We start from the raw sequence: 14709 nt of genomic DNA, 5'->3' as shown, positions 1-14709 counted from the left end.
CGTCGCCTGTATCACCCGCTGAGATCCCGCCAAGCGATGACCTTCTCGGACCCTTCACGAATCTCGACGCGGAAGTGGAGGGCTTCGTCGAGCAGAAATGTCTTCTCGTCTCGTTCAGCAGACAGCGCGTCAATCTCGGCGTCCTCCCCTTCTTCTTCAGCAACAGTTCAGCCTCGCCTTCCTCGTAGACTCTCTGGATCACTAGTTGGTATTGGAAGTCTTGGCCGGTACGTCGAATTTGTGCCGTTGCGTCTTTAAAGATGAGTTCCGAGTAGCCCTTGGGTGACAGAGGTCGGACGAGGTACAGCTGGCCTTGCGGCAGTTCGATCAACGATTCTTGGCTTGTAGATCCGAAGATGAGTTTGCCAACTGAATGTGCACAGAGTTAGCGATGATAGACTTCGTCACTAAGATAGAAAGAAAGTCCGAAGAAATGTGCTGACGGAAGAAATGGGATGTCAAGGAGGCGAAGCGAAATCGCGATTACAGCAACCACGGGTTGGCGCCAACAAGAGGGGGAGGTTGCGAGCAGGGTGCTGTTATTCGATGCGGGGCAACGTACCGTTTCTGAGGACAAACATGATGGAGGGTGGGAAGGCTGTGATGTGGAACTTGGGAGAAGCAGAGCTTGTAGGTCAAACTCGCATGCCCGGATCGGACGTCTCTTTTCTCTTTCTTGTCGATATTGGCAATGAACAAAGAGCAAGCACCTTCCAGACAGTAGGCCGCAACGTGGTCGACTTGTGATGGGAGAGAGGTATCACTGATCGATCTGCGGCAAGAACCGTGTGGGAGAAGCCTGCTGCGTCATAATAAACACTGTTGGTTTTTTTGGTTGGAGGGGTAGACCTTGTGGCGGTGCGTGACCAAATTTCGCCACATTCCGGCTGCCTAGCGTGCTACAATCACGTGCGTCACATGCCACGTCCGTTCCCGTCCAACATGGCACGGACCAACTCGTCTGCCTACCCATCCTAGTACCTGTGTCTGTGTAAGACAGTTATGTCATGGCGGACATTTTCAAGCTTGCATGAAGTCTTGTTACCTTTGCTTTACTTTGTAGCGAAGGCTACAACATTTGAAAAGTGGAACTGCACTGTAAGAACACTAGATGTCGTGATTTCCAGCTCCCGCCTCCATACTAGATAGTCAGGTGAGGCAGATGATGTGAAATTGTAGGACTAAACGCCACGGATTATAAATTTTCAGAAGTTACAAGGATCGCGATCCGGGATTCAGAGCTCTTGTTGGACCACCTTGTCAGCCACTCCAAGCACTTCCTGCACAGGATCCTCGGCCTTGTGATCGACAGCAGGTGCATCAAGCACATTCTTCTCGGCATCCGCCACGAGCTCATCTGCAATGAGCCTGGCAACGTTCTTGCCCATTAGAGCGCTGGTCTCCATGGTAGAGATGAAGCTCTCTATACCTGAGGTGTAGTATAGCCCGTTGCCGAGCGCGGGCTCCTGGAACGTAATGCGAGGGTATTCCATAGGGTACGAGTGAAACGCATGGGGGTAGTACCACGAAATAGGGTCGACAGTGACTGTCTCACCCTCAACGGCCTCCTTCTGCTCCGAGACAAAAGTATCAGGCACCTTGACACCAAGAAGAGCGGACAAGAACTCTGGGGTCAGCTCTGCGGGCGAAAAGATTTTGTATGCAAACTCTTCCTTGAGTGTCTTTGGGTTGACGATGGTCCTCAGGGTGCTGATAGAATAGAAGCCAGCCTTGCCAGCACCAGCAGATCCAGGTTTGGGGAGTTCCTCGCTTCCAAGCGTAGTAAGAACCGTATCAGGTGCCTTCGAGTCAGCCGGCAACCCAAAGTAAGTAGGTGACAGCAGGAATGGCGAGCAGAAAAGAGTGACATGCAGTCGCGTGTAAGGGATGCTATCGATGGTCTTCAGGACATCTCTCTCGGCGTCAATGTCAGCAAACTGCCAAGGTGTTGCAATCACCACGTTGTCGAAGGCTGTTTGGTGCAGCTTTGCCGTCTCTGCGCTAGATCCCGCGGCTTTAGTTGAGATAAGATATTTTGCTGGCGCAGCCTGGTCCGTCTGGTTCTTGAGCGCGATCGATGCGACTGACGTCTGCTGGTAAACCGTGCCGTTGCTGTGCTCTAGCATGCTGCTGAAGATCTGCCAGTTGCCGCCAACAACCTGTGAGGCGCCCTCTGGAGCCATCGAAACCTTGGGAACAGTCAGTACGGCCGCGCAATAATTACGACTGTGCATTTTACCATAGTCTCAAGGCCGTGAATGTAGGGGAGGTTGGACGCGTAGTTCACGCGAGTTGCAGCCTGCATGATTTCGCGAGAGAATTGTTCGGAAATCTACATCACGATGAGTAACCAAGCATTAGGTTCGAGTTCAGGGATACAGACTTCATTTTCGGCAAGAAACTGGGTTCCAGTGATGCCGGTGATCTTGAGAAGACCCAAGTCTTGTGCCACCTGGGTGAGAGACTGAAAAGGAAAGTGCGGTGCTTCGTAGATCTGCAGAAATGCAGCAACGGTAGACTTGACGAGATTCTGCGCTTTGTAAGGAGCAGTTCCATACTTCCAGAAAAGCTTGGCCAAGTTCCACCAGCCCCAAGAGCGATCATCCTGGATGAAGACAAACTTTTCGCCGTCCCAGATGCCCAACGTCTCGCCACTACCGGACTCGGGGTCCTTGAGTGCAAGGTTGAATTCGCGGGTTGCATTGATCAGAATGTAATTGGCGTCAACGAAGATTGAAGCTCCGAGCTCGATGGGCTCGCTGGGGCTGTCATAGGCGTTGACGGTTAGTGTTCGGCCACCGATTCGATCCGTTCGCTCGAACACAGTTATGTTCACGAGAGACCCATCCTCTTCGGCAAATTTGCTGAGGTAGTAAGCCGCCGCAGATCCACTAGCACCAGCACCTGAGACTCGTGTCAGTTACAGCAAGGTCGCGCGCTGGCTAATATGCTTCATCTTCTAGGGCCCTTGGAAGATAGGAACAGAACATGACAAAGATGCCTTGTGACACGAACACAGCAAGAGGTCTTGGCTGATATGAGTTATGAGATGAGTGAAGGACATCACGAACCAATGATAGCAACCTGCTTGACGCCCCCATTTTCAACGACGTCAGCTGCGGGGGCAGTTAAACTGAAGGCCGAAAGGACCGTAGAGAGCTTCCAGAACATGGCGTCGTGGGGTTACGAGGACCAATTAAATAAATTCAGATACTAAGGAGTGACAAGAATTGGTTTTTGATGGCTGCTTTTAACACAGTCCTTCGGCACGAAGGTGGCTGATGAAAGAAGTCAGCAAAGCTGTCTGTGATGATGCTGGTTTAAAGGGGCCACGATGACTGGGAGGTACAGGGAAAGCTATTGTGGGGTCAAAGGACCCTGCATGTCGCGTCACGGCACGAAGTCACGTGCCAGATTCACCGAGCTCTCATCATTCACCGAGTTTCGGTCGAATCTGTTGGAGCCTTCTGTAGCCCACTGACCGCCCTCAACCGTAAGGCAGAAAAAAGTTCCCGCATTTTGGAGCTTCCACACATGGGTCAACCACGCCGGAAGTGCCACCAGCCCAACGTCGACAATCTGTACGAGCTTATTGCGACTACACGAACCTCGACATCGCATCCCACAACTGCCCGACATGTCTGCCGCACAACTATTGAACCCCAAGGCCGAGTCCAGAGTCCGTCATATCCACCCTTTTCGCCTCTGCGTGACCTGCTTTGCTAATCTGTCGTAGCGGCGGGGTGAAGCTCTGAAGGTCAACATCAGCGCAGGAGAGGGCCTTCAGGATGTCCTGAAGTCCAACCTCGGCCCTCTCGGCACCATCAAAATGTTCGTATTGCCGACTTCAACATGGTAGCGCTTTGCTAATCAGTACACAGGCTTGTCGACGGCTCCGGACAAGTATATCTCGACCTACGCCCCGCCGCCCCTGAGAATCCGCTAATTCCTTGGCCCTCTAGATCAAGCTCACAAAGGATGGCAACGTCCTACTTCGCGAGATGCAAATACAGAACCCGACTGCCGTCATGATCGCTCGCGCCGCCACCGCGCAAGATGATATCTGCGGTGATGGCACTACCTCAGTGGTGCTGCTCGTTGGAGAGCTCCTCAAGCAGGCCGACCGATACATATCCGAGGGCTTGCACCCGCGCGTCATCACTGATGGTTTCGAGATCGCCAAGAATGAGGCTCTCAAGTTCCTCGAAGACTTTAAGCTTCCCAAGGAGGTCGACCGTGAGCTGTGCCTCAACGTCGCCCGCACCTCGCTGGCCACCAAACTCAACCCCACTCTGGCCACCAGGCTGACACCCGCCATTGTCGATGCGGTGCTTTCCATCTACCAGGCTCCCGCTAAGCCTGATCTGCATATGGTTGAGATCATGAAGATGCAGCATAGGTCAGGATCCGATACCCAGCTCATCAAGGGCCTCGCCCTCGACCACGGTGCCAGGCACCCCGACATGCCCAAGCGTCTCGAGAATGCCTTCATTTTGACTATGAACGTCAGCTTGGAGTACGAGAAGTCGGAGATCAACTCGGGCTTCTACTACTCTAGCGCGGACCAGAGGGACAAGCTCGTGGAGAGCGAGCGCCGGTTTGTGGACTCGAAGCTCAAGAAGATCGTGGAGCTGAAGAAGGAGGTCTGCGGCAATGACCCAAAGAAGAGCTTCGTTATTGTCAACCAGAAGGGTATCGATCCCCTGTCTCTTGATGTGCTGGCGAAGAACGGCATCCTAGCCCTGCGCCGCGCCAAGAGGAGGAACATGGAGAGGCTCCAGCTTGTTTGCGGTGGTATTGCTCAGAACAGCGTGGATGACCTTACCCCCGACGTCCTCGGCTGGGCTGGTCTCGTTTATGAGCAGCAGCTTGGCGAGGAGAAATACACCTTCATCGAGGAGGTGAAGGACCCCAAGTCCGTCACGCTCCTGATCAAGGGACCCAACGCACACACCATCACTCAGATTACGGATGCCGTTCGCGACGGTCTGCGTAGCGTTTATAACATGATCGTCGACAAGAGCGTGGTTCCCGGCGGTGGCGCTTTCCAGGTTGCGTGCGCCGAGCATCTCAAGAGTCATGACTTCCTCAAGACGGTGAAGGGCAAGAGCAAGTTTGGTGTTGAAGCGTTCGCGGACACCCTCCTCATCATTCCCAAGACTCTGGCTGCCAACGCTGGCCATGATGTCCAGGATGCTCGTAAGTCAAATTTCCTGTGCGGAAGGAGATTACATAACTAACTCGTCATTTTAGTTGCGGACATGCGTGATCAGTGCATCAACGGCGAGATCGTCGGTCTGGATTTGTCGACTGGTAAGTCGATGGACCCCGAGCTCGAGGGTATCTTCGATTCCTTCCGTGTGCTTCGCAACTGCGTTGCATCAAGCTCCAGCATCGCCTCGAACCTTCTGCTTTGCGACGAGCTCCTCAAGGCTAGGCAGATGGGCAGGCAAGGTGGTCCTGGCCCTGGCATGGATGGCCCCGAGCAGTAAATCAGATGATGGGTACGAGTTTCACAGGTCTGGCATGATAGATAAAAAGGCGCTGTACTTTAGACGAGTCGACCCTGGAATGATATCCTTCATGTGCTTCAAGAAATTGAAACTGAGCATGGAATAAGTCGAAGCGATGTACTCGAGCTTGAAGAGCGAAATAAGTGTGACCGCAGCACTGACGAGGGCACCAATCACCTGGTTCGTCCACACGTTACGGTCCGTTCGCTGCCCACGATGTCAATTCAGGAGCACTGAGGAAAGAAGTCACGAGCATGCCAACTGTTCAGTAACAAGAAACTCTGCTGGTCATTGAAAACAAATGGAACAATACTCGTCATGATAGTAACGTAGGTACCTCGATGCAAAGGACAGCATAGCTTGTCAAAGGCGCTTCTGGTTGCACTAGAGCGCCGTAGCATTGATAAGATAAGCCCCGCGCCAAAGACAACTTCAGGTCCCTCAGAAGCAAAAATTTAGAGCTCCGCGGCGCAACTATACCAGCAGCCAACTAACTGGGGAAGACTATAGAAGCAAAATGCCTTCGTACGACAGTGATTCCGACGTCGATGACGCCAAGTCATTCACTGAAACCAGCGTTCTTCTCGGCTACGCATCCAAAGACGCAGGCGAAGACTCTATCAGTCGTTTGGGTGGCTCCCCAGTAAGTTTAGCTTTACCCCTCCATGTCAATGCGCCCAACCAAACAAATATTCTAACCATCTGACGCAGGAATGGCTTAACCCCGATGTAGCGCCTTCTGCCAGCCTTGCAAGATGTAAGGTGTGCAACGAGATGATGGTCCTTCTTCTCCAGCTCAACGGCGAGCTCCCCGAGAAATTCCCTGGCCACGACCGTCGCCTCTACGTTTTCTCCTGCCGGAAACAGGGCTGCCGTCGTAAGCAAGGAAGTATTCGCGCTATCCGAGGTACAAAAATATCAAAAGAGGCTGCTGCCTCTGCGGCACTCGCGAAAGAAGCGAAAGCAGCCGAGGACGCTAGGAAGAAGGCCGAGGCCAGCAAACCAAAGAATGACGGCCCTGGGTTGGGAGAAGCCCTCTTCGGTGCTAAGCCAGGCGCATCGGGCGCCAACCCCTTCGCTTCATCCGCGAATCCCTTCAGCAGTAACAGCGCGAGCGCGAGCGCGAGCGCCAATGCCAACCCTTTCAGCTCCGGACCATCGAACCCCTTCACCTCTCCGCCCGCGGCGCCGAAGCCCGATGCGCCCAAGGCAGGACCTCCCAAGGCTGAGGAGGTGACGCCCAAGGAACTTTCCAAAACCTTTGCCGAAACCCTGTCCCTCAACAACACACAAAAGCCAGTCGGCCCTCCACCTGCTCCTGAACCCTGGCCACAGGCCGCGAGGCTGCCGAAACCTTACCCTGTTTCGTACCTTGCTGAAGCAGACTATGAGATCCTGGAGCCCGAGGCACCGACTGTGCCGCAGAATGTGAGCATGGATGTTGACGATGCCACTGCTGATTCAGGCCCCGGATCAGGTATGGATAAGGAGGTTTTCGAGTCTTCTATGGACGCCATTTTCCAAAAGTTCGCGGATCGCCTGGCGCAGAACCCGGACCAGTCGATCAGATATGAATTTGGCGGTCAGCCACTTATCTACTCCAAGAAGGATGCTGTTGGTAAAGTCCTCACCGCAGCTGCAGCCGTGGGTCGAAGCGGAATGCCCGGATGCGGCAACTGCGGTGCTGGGAGGGTGTTTGAGGTGCAGTTAACGCCACAGGCCATCACTGAGCTCGAATCGGAAGAGCTGGGGCTTGAAGGCATGGACTGGGGCACGATCATCGTTGGCGTGTGCGAGTCAGACTGCCAGGAGAAGACCGTTGGGGGGGGAGAAGCTGGGTACCTGGAGGAATGGTGTGGTGTGCAATGGGAGGAACTACAGCAGTAAGTTGGGGTCAGCGTGATGCTATTGTTGACATTAGCCCCATCCAAGATCTTTCACAGCCTGCATTGAAGGGCGTCTTTTGGAGGGATTCAAAAGCATACACAGAGCAAATGATAACCCATGTGCAAGTCACATGGTGACGTCCAAGAGTGCGTGAAATTCATGACCATTTGAGGCCCAAGCCTCCAGCTTTTTGCATTCCTCATGTGCGGGCCTCTATGACATGACCCCTAATTCCAAAGCAGGTAAAAACGCCGATGATTGCCGCCATGCTTCCCTGCCCAAACTCCCCCGACGGAGCTCTTACGCGGTTTCCTCCCATGTCCTCCGAATGACCCTGGAGAACATATCGATACCAACATCCTCCCTGATCTCGGCCTTCTTGGCCTCGTTCTCAGGGTTGCTAGGGATGATGACTTCGCCGTTCTCAACCTTCCATCCGCACACCTCGCTGACGTACTTCGAGGCCGCGTCACCTTCAAGTCCGAGCCATGCCTCCAGCTGAGAAAGGCTGACCTGGCGGTAAGCCTGGGACAGGAGGACGGCTACATTCTGTCGGATGATGTCTTCGAAGCCAGCGATGTCGGCGATCAGGTCGGCGACAAGGTCGTCGCCGTCGACGGCATTCCAGAAGCGCGCGTATTCAGCACCCTCGAGCCAGTTGTTCAGCGATCGCAGCTTGCCAATGGCCTCAGCGAGCTCGCCTTGGGCGGCGGCGGTGGGGTGGATGATGTGCATGGCGAGGCTGAACTGAGAAGAGGGGAACTGGGTCATGGCCTTGACCAGGATGTTGGTGACGACCTCATCCTTGGTGCGGTCGGGGTTGAGCTGGTACCTAAGCGTCGCGAAAGCGGGGATTAGCGATGCGATGTCGCGACACATTGGCTGATGAGTGGATTGTGCAGGACGATGTGCTCAGTAACACTTATGTTCACTTCAAGCAGCAAAGCTGTTTTCAGGTAATAGGAAACGTTGACTAGTCATCATGGCATTCGATAGAGGAGACCGGAAGGCTATGCGCATCGCGAAAAGGGGGCACTCACAGCTTCAGGAGCGTTCTGTTGGCATTGCAATCGGTGTACTTTTGTTCGCACTGCTCGGTGAGGTAGCCCTCAAGAGTGCCTACAGCCTCGGGGTTGTATCGCTCAAGGCCATTAATGATGTTGACAATGTAGTCGGGCCTCTCGGACGGATCTTCGCCGTTCATCTTGAGAGAGTGTCGGCGGCTGTCGTCGACGTCGTGATGTGGTTTGGAGGGGGCTCGATGGTGGGGCAGGCGTGGAAAGATTTCCAGCGTCGACGTTGGGTTGTGTGCGCTGGATACACATGTGGATTAGGGCCGGAATACGGCAAAAGATAAACCCGGCTCAGGGGTCTGGTCGTGAACCCACACGTCAGGCTAGCGCACGTGCCTTCGTGTGGAGGTCGCGACACTGCGTCATCGACTGACACGCCGTAGCCCCGTGGTTGTCATTTGTACTACAGTATTTGTCTTTTCACTCAAGTCGTTGGCGTTCGCAATTATCCGACTGCTTTAAACCCAACAATCGCCATAGGGTTGTGTCTAATACGTGTAGTAACTCGCCTTATATCGCGCGCTTATCATGCCAACACCGCGCGCATCACCATATCCACCGCCTCCGTGAGCATCATGCCGAGTCCGACGAAGAAGCGGAAGCTCAACAAGGATGCAAGTGGCCCAACATCGCGTGGTCTTGAGTATTTCTTCTCGAAACAGAAGCAAGGCGACTCATCGGCTGCTTCTACACCGCCACAACTAAAGCAGGATGTGGGCGAGGCTCCCAAAAGTGAACAGGAACTCACCGATGAGGAGCTAGCCCGGAAGCTTCAAGCTGAATGGGATAGCGAGGTTCAAAATACAGAAACTCTTTCGGCTGAGTCTCAGCTAGTTCTGCGTTGTAGCGCAAGCCCAGCTCTCGATCCAAGTTCTACCGCTTCAGCTCAAGTCGCGAAATCAGCCGCCACGCCCGTGAAGAAACACGCTTGCAAGTACAGGACCGAAGACTCTGTCCCTCTCGTCTGCAGCCGCAGCTGGAGACTCACTTTCTTCAACCATACCCCTGGATCAGAGCTCTCTGGTTTTTGACCCTTCAGAGTATGCATCGCACCTTAAAGATCACTGGGCTTCCGAAGTGGCGATGCTTCATATGCCCTGCTCACCAGGTGTTTCGTATTGGTCAACAGCACGCAATCAAGGATCAAGATAGTGGACACTCTTGTGAATTTCATCAGACTTATCACTCAGACGGATCCCGAAAGTCTCCTCCCCGCTGTTTGGCTAGCGACAAACGCCATTTCGCCGCCCTACATTTCCTTGGAATTGGGTCTTGTGGGTCAGCCATATCCAAAGCTCTGAAGCAAGTTTGTGGGCTCAATGGACCCTCGCTAAAGAATCTCTACGACAAGTACGGCGATGCGGGAGATGTGGCCTTCGAAGCCAAGAAGAAACAGAGCTTCACGCTTCGGAAGCCGAAGCCGCTGACCATCAAGGCTGTCTACCAATCTCTGGTCAAGATTGCCAACACCCAAGGTCAGGGCAGTGGTGAAGTGAAACAGAGAATCGTCGATCGTCTGCTTCAAGATGCAAGAGGTGGCGAAGAAAGCAGGTACATTGTTCGTACACTTTGCCAACATGTGAGTCTGTGTCTTATTCGTTCTCGAAGCCATTTAGCTGATGTTGCAGCTTCGTATCGGCGCTGTCAAAACCACGATGCTAATCGCGCTTGCCCGGGCGTTTTCTATCACTTCCCCTCCTGGTGCAGATTTTGCTGTCCGCGACAGGGGCAGCCTCGCCAAGTTGAAAAAGGAGGAGCTTGTAGAGGTTTGGGCAAAAGCGGAGGAGATTGTAAAAGCCTGCTTCGCGAAAAGGCCAAATTACAACGACCTTGTACCCATTCTTCTCGAGATTGGTGTTTGTGATGAGCTTCTCCTCCGCTGTGGGCTCACCCTGCATATTCCCCTCCGACCCATGCTTGGTAGCATAACGCGAGATCTTACGGAGATGCTTACCAAGCTCCAAGGCGGGGATTTCGCCTGCGAGTACAAGTATGACGGTCAGCGTGCCCAGATTCACTGCGACGTCAAGGGAAAAGTAAGCATCTTCTCGAGGCATCTTGAACTGATGACGGACAAGTACCCCGACTTGGTTGCCCTCATGCCGCAGATTCGGGGTGAAGGTGTCGACAGCTTTGTGATGGAGGGAGAGGTTGTGGCAATCGACCGGCAGACGGGAGATATGAAAAACTTCCAAGCTCTGACCAACCGCGCCAGAAAAGATGTCGCAATCGGGAGTATTCAAGTCGATGTCTGCATGTACTCCTTCGACCTGATGTACCTCAATGGGGAGCCACTACTCGACAGACCTTTCCGCGAAAGGAGAGAGCTCCTTCGGTCGATGTTTATCGAGGTCCCCCACCAGTTTACATGGGTCAAGAGCCTAGACGCTACTTCGCAGGATTCCGATGCAGTGCTCGACTTCTTCAAATCTGCTACCGACGTCAAGTGCGAGGGTATCATGGTTAAGATTCTGGACAATTTGACCGAGATACCTTACCAAGGGGGCGAGGTTGACGCCCCTGTGGATGAGATGGAGGAACCACATACACCTTCAAAACGTAAGGTTACGGGGAAGACCGCTGAGAATGGCGCGAAAAAGAAAACGCGACGTAAACCGCTGCTGGCAACCTATGAGCCCGATAAGCGACTCGACTCATGGCTTAAGGTCAAGAAAGATTACAACGCAAGTTTCGACACCATTGATATGGTCCCTGTGGCTGGTTGGCATGGCCAAGGGCGCAAGGCCAAATGGTGGTCGCCGATTCTGCTTGCTGTCCGCAACGAAGACAGTGGCTCGTTTGAGGTTGTGTGCAAATGCATATCAGGCTTTACCGATACCTTTTACAAAGCTATAGGATTTTATGACGACGTAGCGGAAGAAGCGGCGTTGTACAAATATTCGTTCCTCAAAGCCTGCCTTTATTGAGTACTCCGGACCGGAACCCGGATGTCTGGTTTGAGCCGCAGGAGGTTTGGGAGATGGCGTTCGCGGATGTCACGCTCAGCCCGACATACACAGCAGCAATAGGCTTGGTGAGCGAGGAGCGAGGCTTGAGCTTGCGATTTCCGAGGTTCTTAAAGAAACGCGATGACAAAGGCTTGGATGAGGCGAGTACGAATGAGTTCTTGGCCTCACTCTTCAGGAAACAAGAATTGAAGACGATACCTGCGGCAGTAGATGCGGCAGAGGATGAATGATTCTCAGCCTTACCATCAATGATGAGGCGATACGAAGCTCTGAGACCACAGGCATCGTGTAGAGGGGAGTCGTGCGCTCATAACTTCTATAGCACGCTCGCAATAGCTGGGTCGGACCACGTTTCAAAAGAACACCGTCTGCCAAAATCATTCGAAACCACTGTGACATCGCAGTGCTCAGATCAACCTTGAATCATTTCACAGCATTCATGCGCTGAGCGACCAGGCTGAAGACGGCAACTGATCCCATGAAAAGTACTGCGTTGTAGAACTGTGCCGAAAGTCAGTTATCGCTCTGTTGCCGGTTTGTTGTACTTACCGCTTTTCTGGAGACCGCGCGCTCCTCATCATCTGTCCGAGACTCAATAAAAAGTCGTCGCAGGTTTGGAAAGTTCGCCTACCAAGTCAGAACTTACAGCCACGTCTAGTTTGTTTAAGAAGGAGACTCACCATTGCATTCGCGGGGCTAGCGAAGAGGTGGCGGGTCGAACTTGGCAGTCGCCTGATTAACTCAAATATTGGGCTTTCGGAATCGCTTCAATGGCTGCTGCATTTCGCCATCCACTCATATGTTGATTGATGGGGATGGGAGCATGAGCAAACTGGAATTCCTTGAGATCAGCTCAGCCTCTTGGTTGACTTGCTTCGCTCGGTACAAGCATGCGACCCCATGGTGGAGCTGTCAGAGATATGCACATGTCCGATAGTCCCATCATTAGGCAAGGCCCCATGAAAGGTCCAAGTGTCCAGGAGGCACCCGCGAGCTCGCCCATCCCCAACTTGTCTATTTGGCGACTCCGACGACCTGCATCTAGTGCATCAAACACTACGAACACGATAACCAGCCCGGCAGCGCGAATCTCTGGGCGACAATTTTCCAGCTCCAAGAAGGACTGGCAGCCCCAACCGCCCGTTGCCTGACCCGCACCTACACGACCGAAACCGAGCACTCGTGCCCCTCCACCTCCTGATTAGCTTCCACGATGGCGGTCAACCGCATTCGGGGGGCTTTCGCTCCGCCCAAGAAGGGAGAGACGTTTGAGTTGCGTGCCGGCTTGGTGTCTCAATATGCCTATGAGCGCAAGGAGTCCATTCAGAAGACGATCATGGCTATGACGCTAGGCAAGGACGTGTCTGCGCTGTTTCCTGATGTGCTCAAGAACATTGCAACTGGTGATCTGGACCAGAAGAAGCTTGTCTACCTTTACCTAATGTGAGTGGCATATTCTCATGAAGCAGCGCTTCTACCATGGGCCTGGGCGTCGCTTTGGATGCTAACAATCACAGGAACTACGCAAAATCGCATCCCGACCTCTGCATTCTCGCCGTCAACACGTTCGTCCAAGATACAGAAGACCCCAACCCATTGGTTCGCGCTCTCGCCATTAGAACCATGGGCTGCATCCGTGTCGACAAGATGGTCGATTATATGGAAGAACCCCTGAGAAAGACGCTCCGAGATGAATCCCCTTACGTGCGCAAGACGGCCGCCATTTGTGTTGCAAAGCTCTTTGACCTGAACCCGGCAATGTGTATTGAGAATGGCTTCCTAGAATCGCTTCAGGAGCTGATCAGCGACTCCAACCCGATGGTCGTCGCAAACTCTGTCCAAGCTCTAGCAGAGATCAGCGAGACGGCGCCGGAGACACGAGCTCTCGTCATCACCCCTGCGATATTGAAGAAGCTGCTGCTTGCGCTTAATGAGTGTACGGAGTGGGGACGTGTCACCATTCTGTCGACACTGGCCGACTACCCTACCCAGGACGTCAAGGAGTCGGAGCACATTTGTGAGAGGGTCACGCCACAGTTCCAGCACGTCAACCCGAGCGTGGTGCTGGCAGCTGTGAAGGTTGTCTTCATCCACATGAGATCGATCAACCCCGAGACCGTCCGATCATACCTGAAGAAGATGGCCCCACCTCTGGTGACGCTGGTAGCCTCGGCCCCCGAGGTGCAGTACGTTGCGCTGCGCAACATCGATCTTTTGCTCCAGGCCAAGCCAGACATTCTCAGCAAGGAGTTGCGAGTCTTCTTTTGCAAATACAACGATCCGCCGTATGTCAAGCTACAGAAGCTTGAGATTATGGTGAGGATAGCAAACGACAAGAACTTTGACCAGTTGCTGGCCGAGTTGAAGGAGTATGCTTTGGAAGTCGATATGGATTTCGTCAAGAGGGCCGTCAAGGCGATCGGCCAGGTGGCCATCAAGATTGAATCTGCCAGCGAAAAGTGCGTCAATGCGCTTCTGGATCTGATTGCCACCAAGGTCAACTATGTTGTGCAGGAGGTCGTCGTCGTGATCAAGGACATTCTGCGCAAGTATCCTGGCTACGAAGGCGTCATCCCGACTCTTTGTCAGTACATCGATGAGCTAGACGAGCCAACAGCACGTGGCTCGTTGATCTGGATTGTTGGAGAGTACGCCGAGAAGATCAGTAACGCCGATGAGATTCTCGCCGGGTTCGTGGAAGTGTTCATGGAAGAATTCACTCAGGTAAGTGGCTTGTACCGTTGAAGACCGGATATGACTAACGTCGTTCAGACTCAACTGCAAATTCTCACTGCGGTGGTGAAGCTCTTCCTCAAGAAGCCCGGGAGCAATCAGGAATTGGTACAGAAGGTGCTGCAATCAGCCACAACAGACAACGACAACCCTGATATTCGCGACAGGGCGTACGTTTACTGGCGACTTCTGTCGGGCGATCTCGATGTTGCCAAGAGCATTGTTCTGTCTCACAAGCCGGCGATTGCCACTACCATGTCCAGTCTACCTCCTGCGCTGCTCGAACAGCTTCTTTCGGAGCTCTCGACCTTGGCCTCTGTCTATCACAAGCCGCCCGAGTCGTTCGTTGGCAAGGGACGGTTCGGCGCGGACGAACTCCAGCGTGCGGCCATCCGTGAACTACGACAAGATGCGGCGGAGAACCCGATCGCAGCATCGGTGGCAGCTGCGGCAGCGGCGGCAACGGAACAGCCCCCACCACAAAACAACATCGAGAATCTTCTTGAAAATTGACTTTGACGGCGCGGCGCCTGC

General features: G+C 53.5%; 7 protein-coding genes across 7 annotated transcripts in view; 4 read left to right on the top strand and 3 right to left on the bottom strand.

Moving 5' to 3' along the window:
- VDBG_03080 (vacuolar import and degradation protein) overlaps positions 1–581 on the bottom strand; it is a gene marked incomplete at both ends in the record, with an annotated part of 2611 nt that extends 2030 nt beyond the window's left edge. Inside the window, 2 exons of the mRNA XM_003006895.1 lie at positions 42–369; positions 563–581. Of these exons, the coding sequence (XP_003006941.1) occupies positions 42–369; positions 563–581 (347 nt within the window). The remainder of the gene's footprint in view (positions 1–41; positions 370–562) is intronic.
- Positions 582–1147: 566 nt separating this feature from the next.
- On the bottom strand, positions 1148–3308 carry VDBG_03079 (prenylcysteine oxidase; the record flags this gene model as incomplete). The annotated part of the gene is made up of 4 exons (XM_003006894.1): positions 1148–2189; positions 2240–2332; positions 2384–2904; positions 3072–3308. 4 exons carry the CDS (start codon positions 3169–3171, stop codon positions 1236–1238), a joined length of 1668 nt encoding a protein of 555 aa, XP_003006940.1.
- Positions 3309–3637: 329 nt separating this feature from the next.
- Positions 3638–5492, top strand: VDBG_03078 (T-complex protein 1 subunit zeta; the record flags this gene model as incomplete). The annotated part of the gene is made up of 5 exons (XM_003006893.1): positions 3638–3679; positions 3737–3831; positions 3882–3903; positions 3963–5199; positions 5254–5492. The coding sequence occupies 5 exons, from the start codon at positions 3638–3640 to the stop codon at positions 5490–5492; spliced, it is 1635 nt and encodes a 544-aa protein (XP_003006939.1).
- Positions 5493–6030: 538 nt separating this feature from the next.
- On the top strand, positions 6031–7400 carry VDBG_03077 (conserved hypothetical protein; the record flags this gene model as incomplete). Its single annotated transcript, XM_003006892.1, has 2 exons — positions 6031–6156; positions 6225–7400. 2 exons carry the CDS (start codon positions 6031–6033, stop codon positions 7398–7400), a joined length of 1302 nt encoding a protein of 433 aa, XP_003006938.1.
- A 300-nt stretch (positions 7401–7700) lies between these two features.
- On the bottom strand, positions 7701–8604 carry VDBG_03076 (conserved hypothetical protein; the record flags this gene model as incomplete). The annotated part of the gene is made up of 2 exons (XM_003006891.1): positions 7701–8232; positions 8441–8604. The coding sequence occupies 2 exons, from the start codon at positions 8602–8604 to the stop codon at positions 7701–7703; spliced, it is 696 nt and encodes a 231-aa protein (XP_003006937.1).
- A 444-nt stretch (positions 8605–9048) lies between these two features.
- Positions 9049–11720, top strand: VDBG_03075 (DNA ligase; the record flags this gene model as incomplete). The annotated part of the gene is made up of 3 exons (XM_003006890.1): positions 9049–9426; positions 9603–10052; positions 10102–11720. The coding sequence occupies 3 exons, from the start codon at positions 9049–9051 to the stop codon at positions 11398–11400; spliced, it is 2127 nt and encodes a 708-aa protein (XP_003006936.1).
- Positions 11721–12655: 935 nt separating this feature from the next.
- On the top strand, positions 12656–14688 carry VDBG_03074 (AP-1 complex subunit beta-1; the record flags this gene model as incomplete). The annotated part of the gene is made up of 3 exons (XM_003006889.1): positions 12656–12885; positions 12960–14166; positions 14215–14688. The coding sequence occupies 3 exons, from the start codon at positions 12656–12658 to the stop codon at positions 14686–14688; spliced, it is 1911 nt and encodes a 636-aa protein (XP_003006935.1).
- Positions 14689–14709: the final 21 nt, after the last annotated feature.

Source organism: Verticillium alfalfae, genomic scaffold (genome assembly GCF_000150825.1).
Source record: "Verticillium alfalfae VaMs.102 supercont1.3 genomic scaffold, whole genome shotgun sequence".
In the NCBI taxonomy this organism is placed as follows: domain Eukaryota; kingdom Fungi; phylum Ascomycota; class Sordariomycetes; order Glomerellales; family Plectosphaerellaceae; genus Verticillium; species Verticillium alfalfae.
The sequence above is the reverse complement of the archived record's forward strand: the minus strand, read 5'-3'. Positions and strand labels throughout refer to the sequence as shown.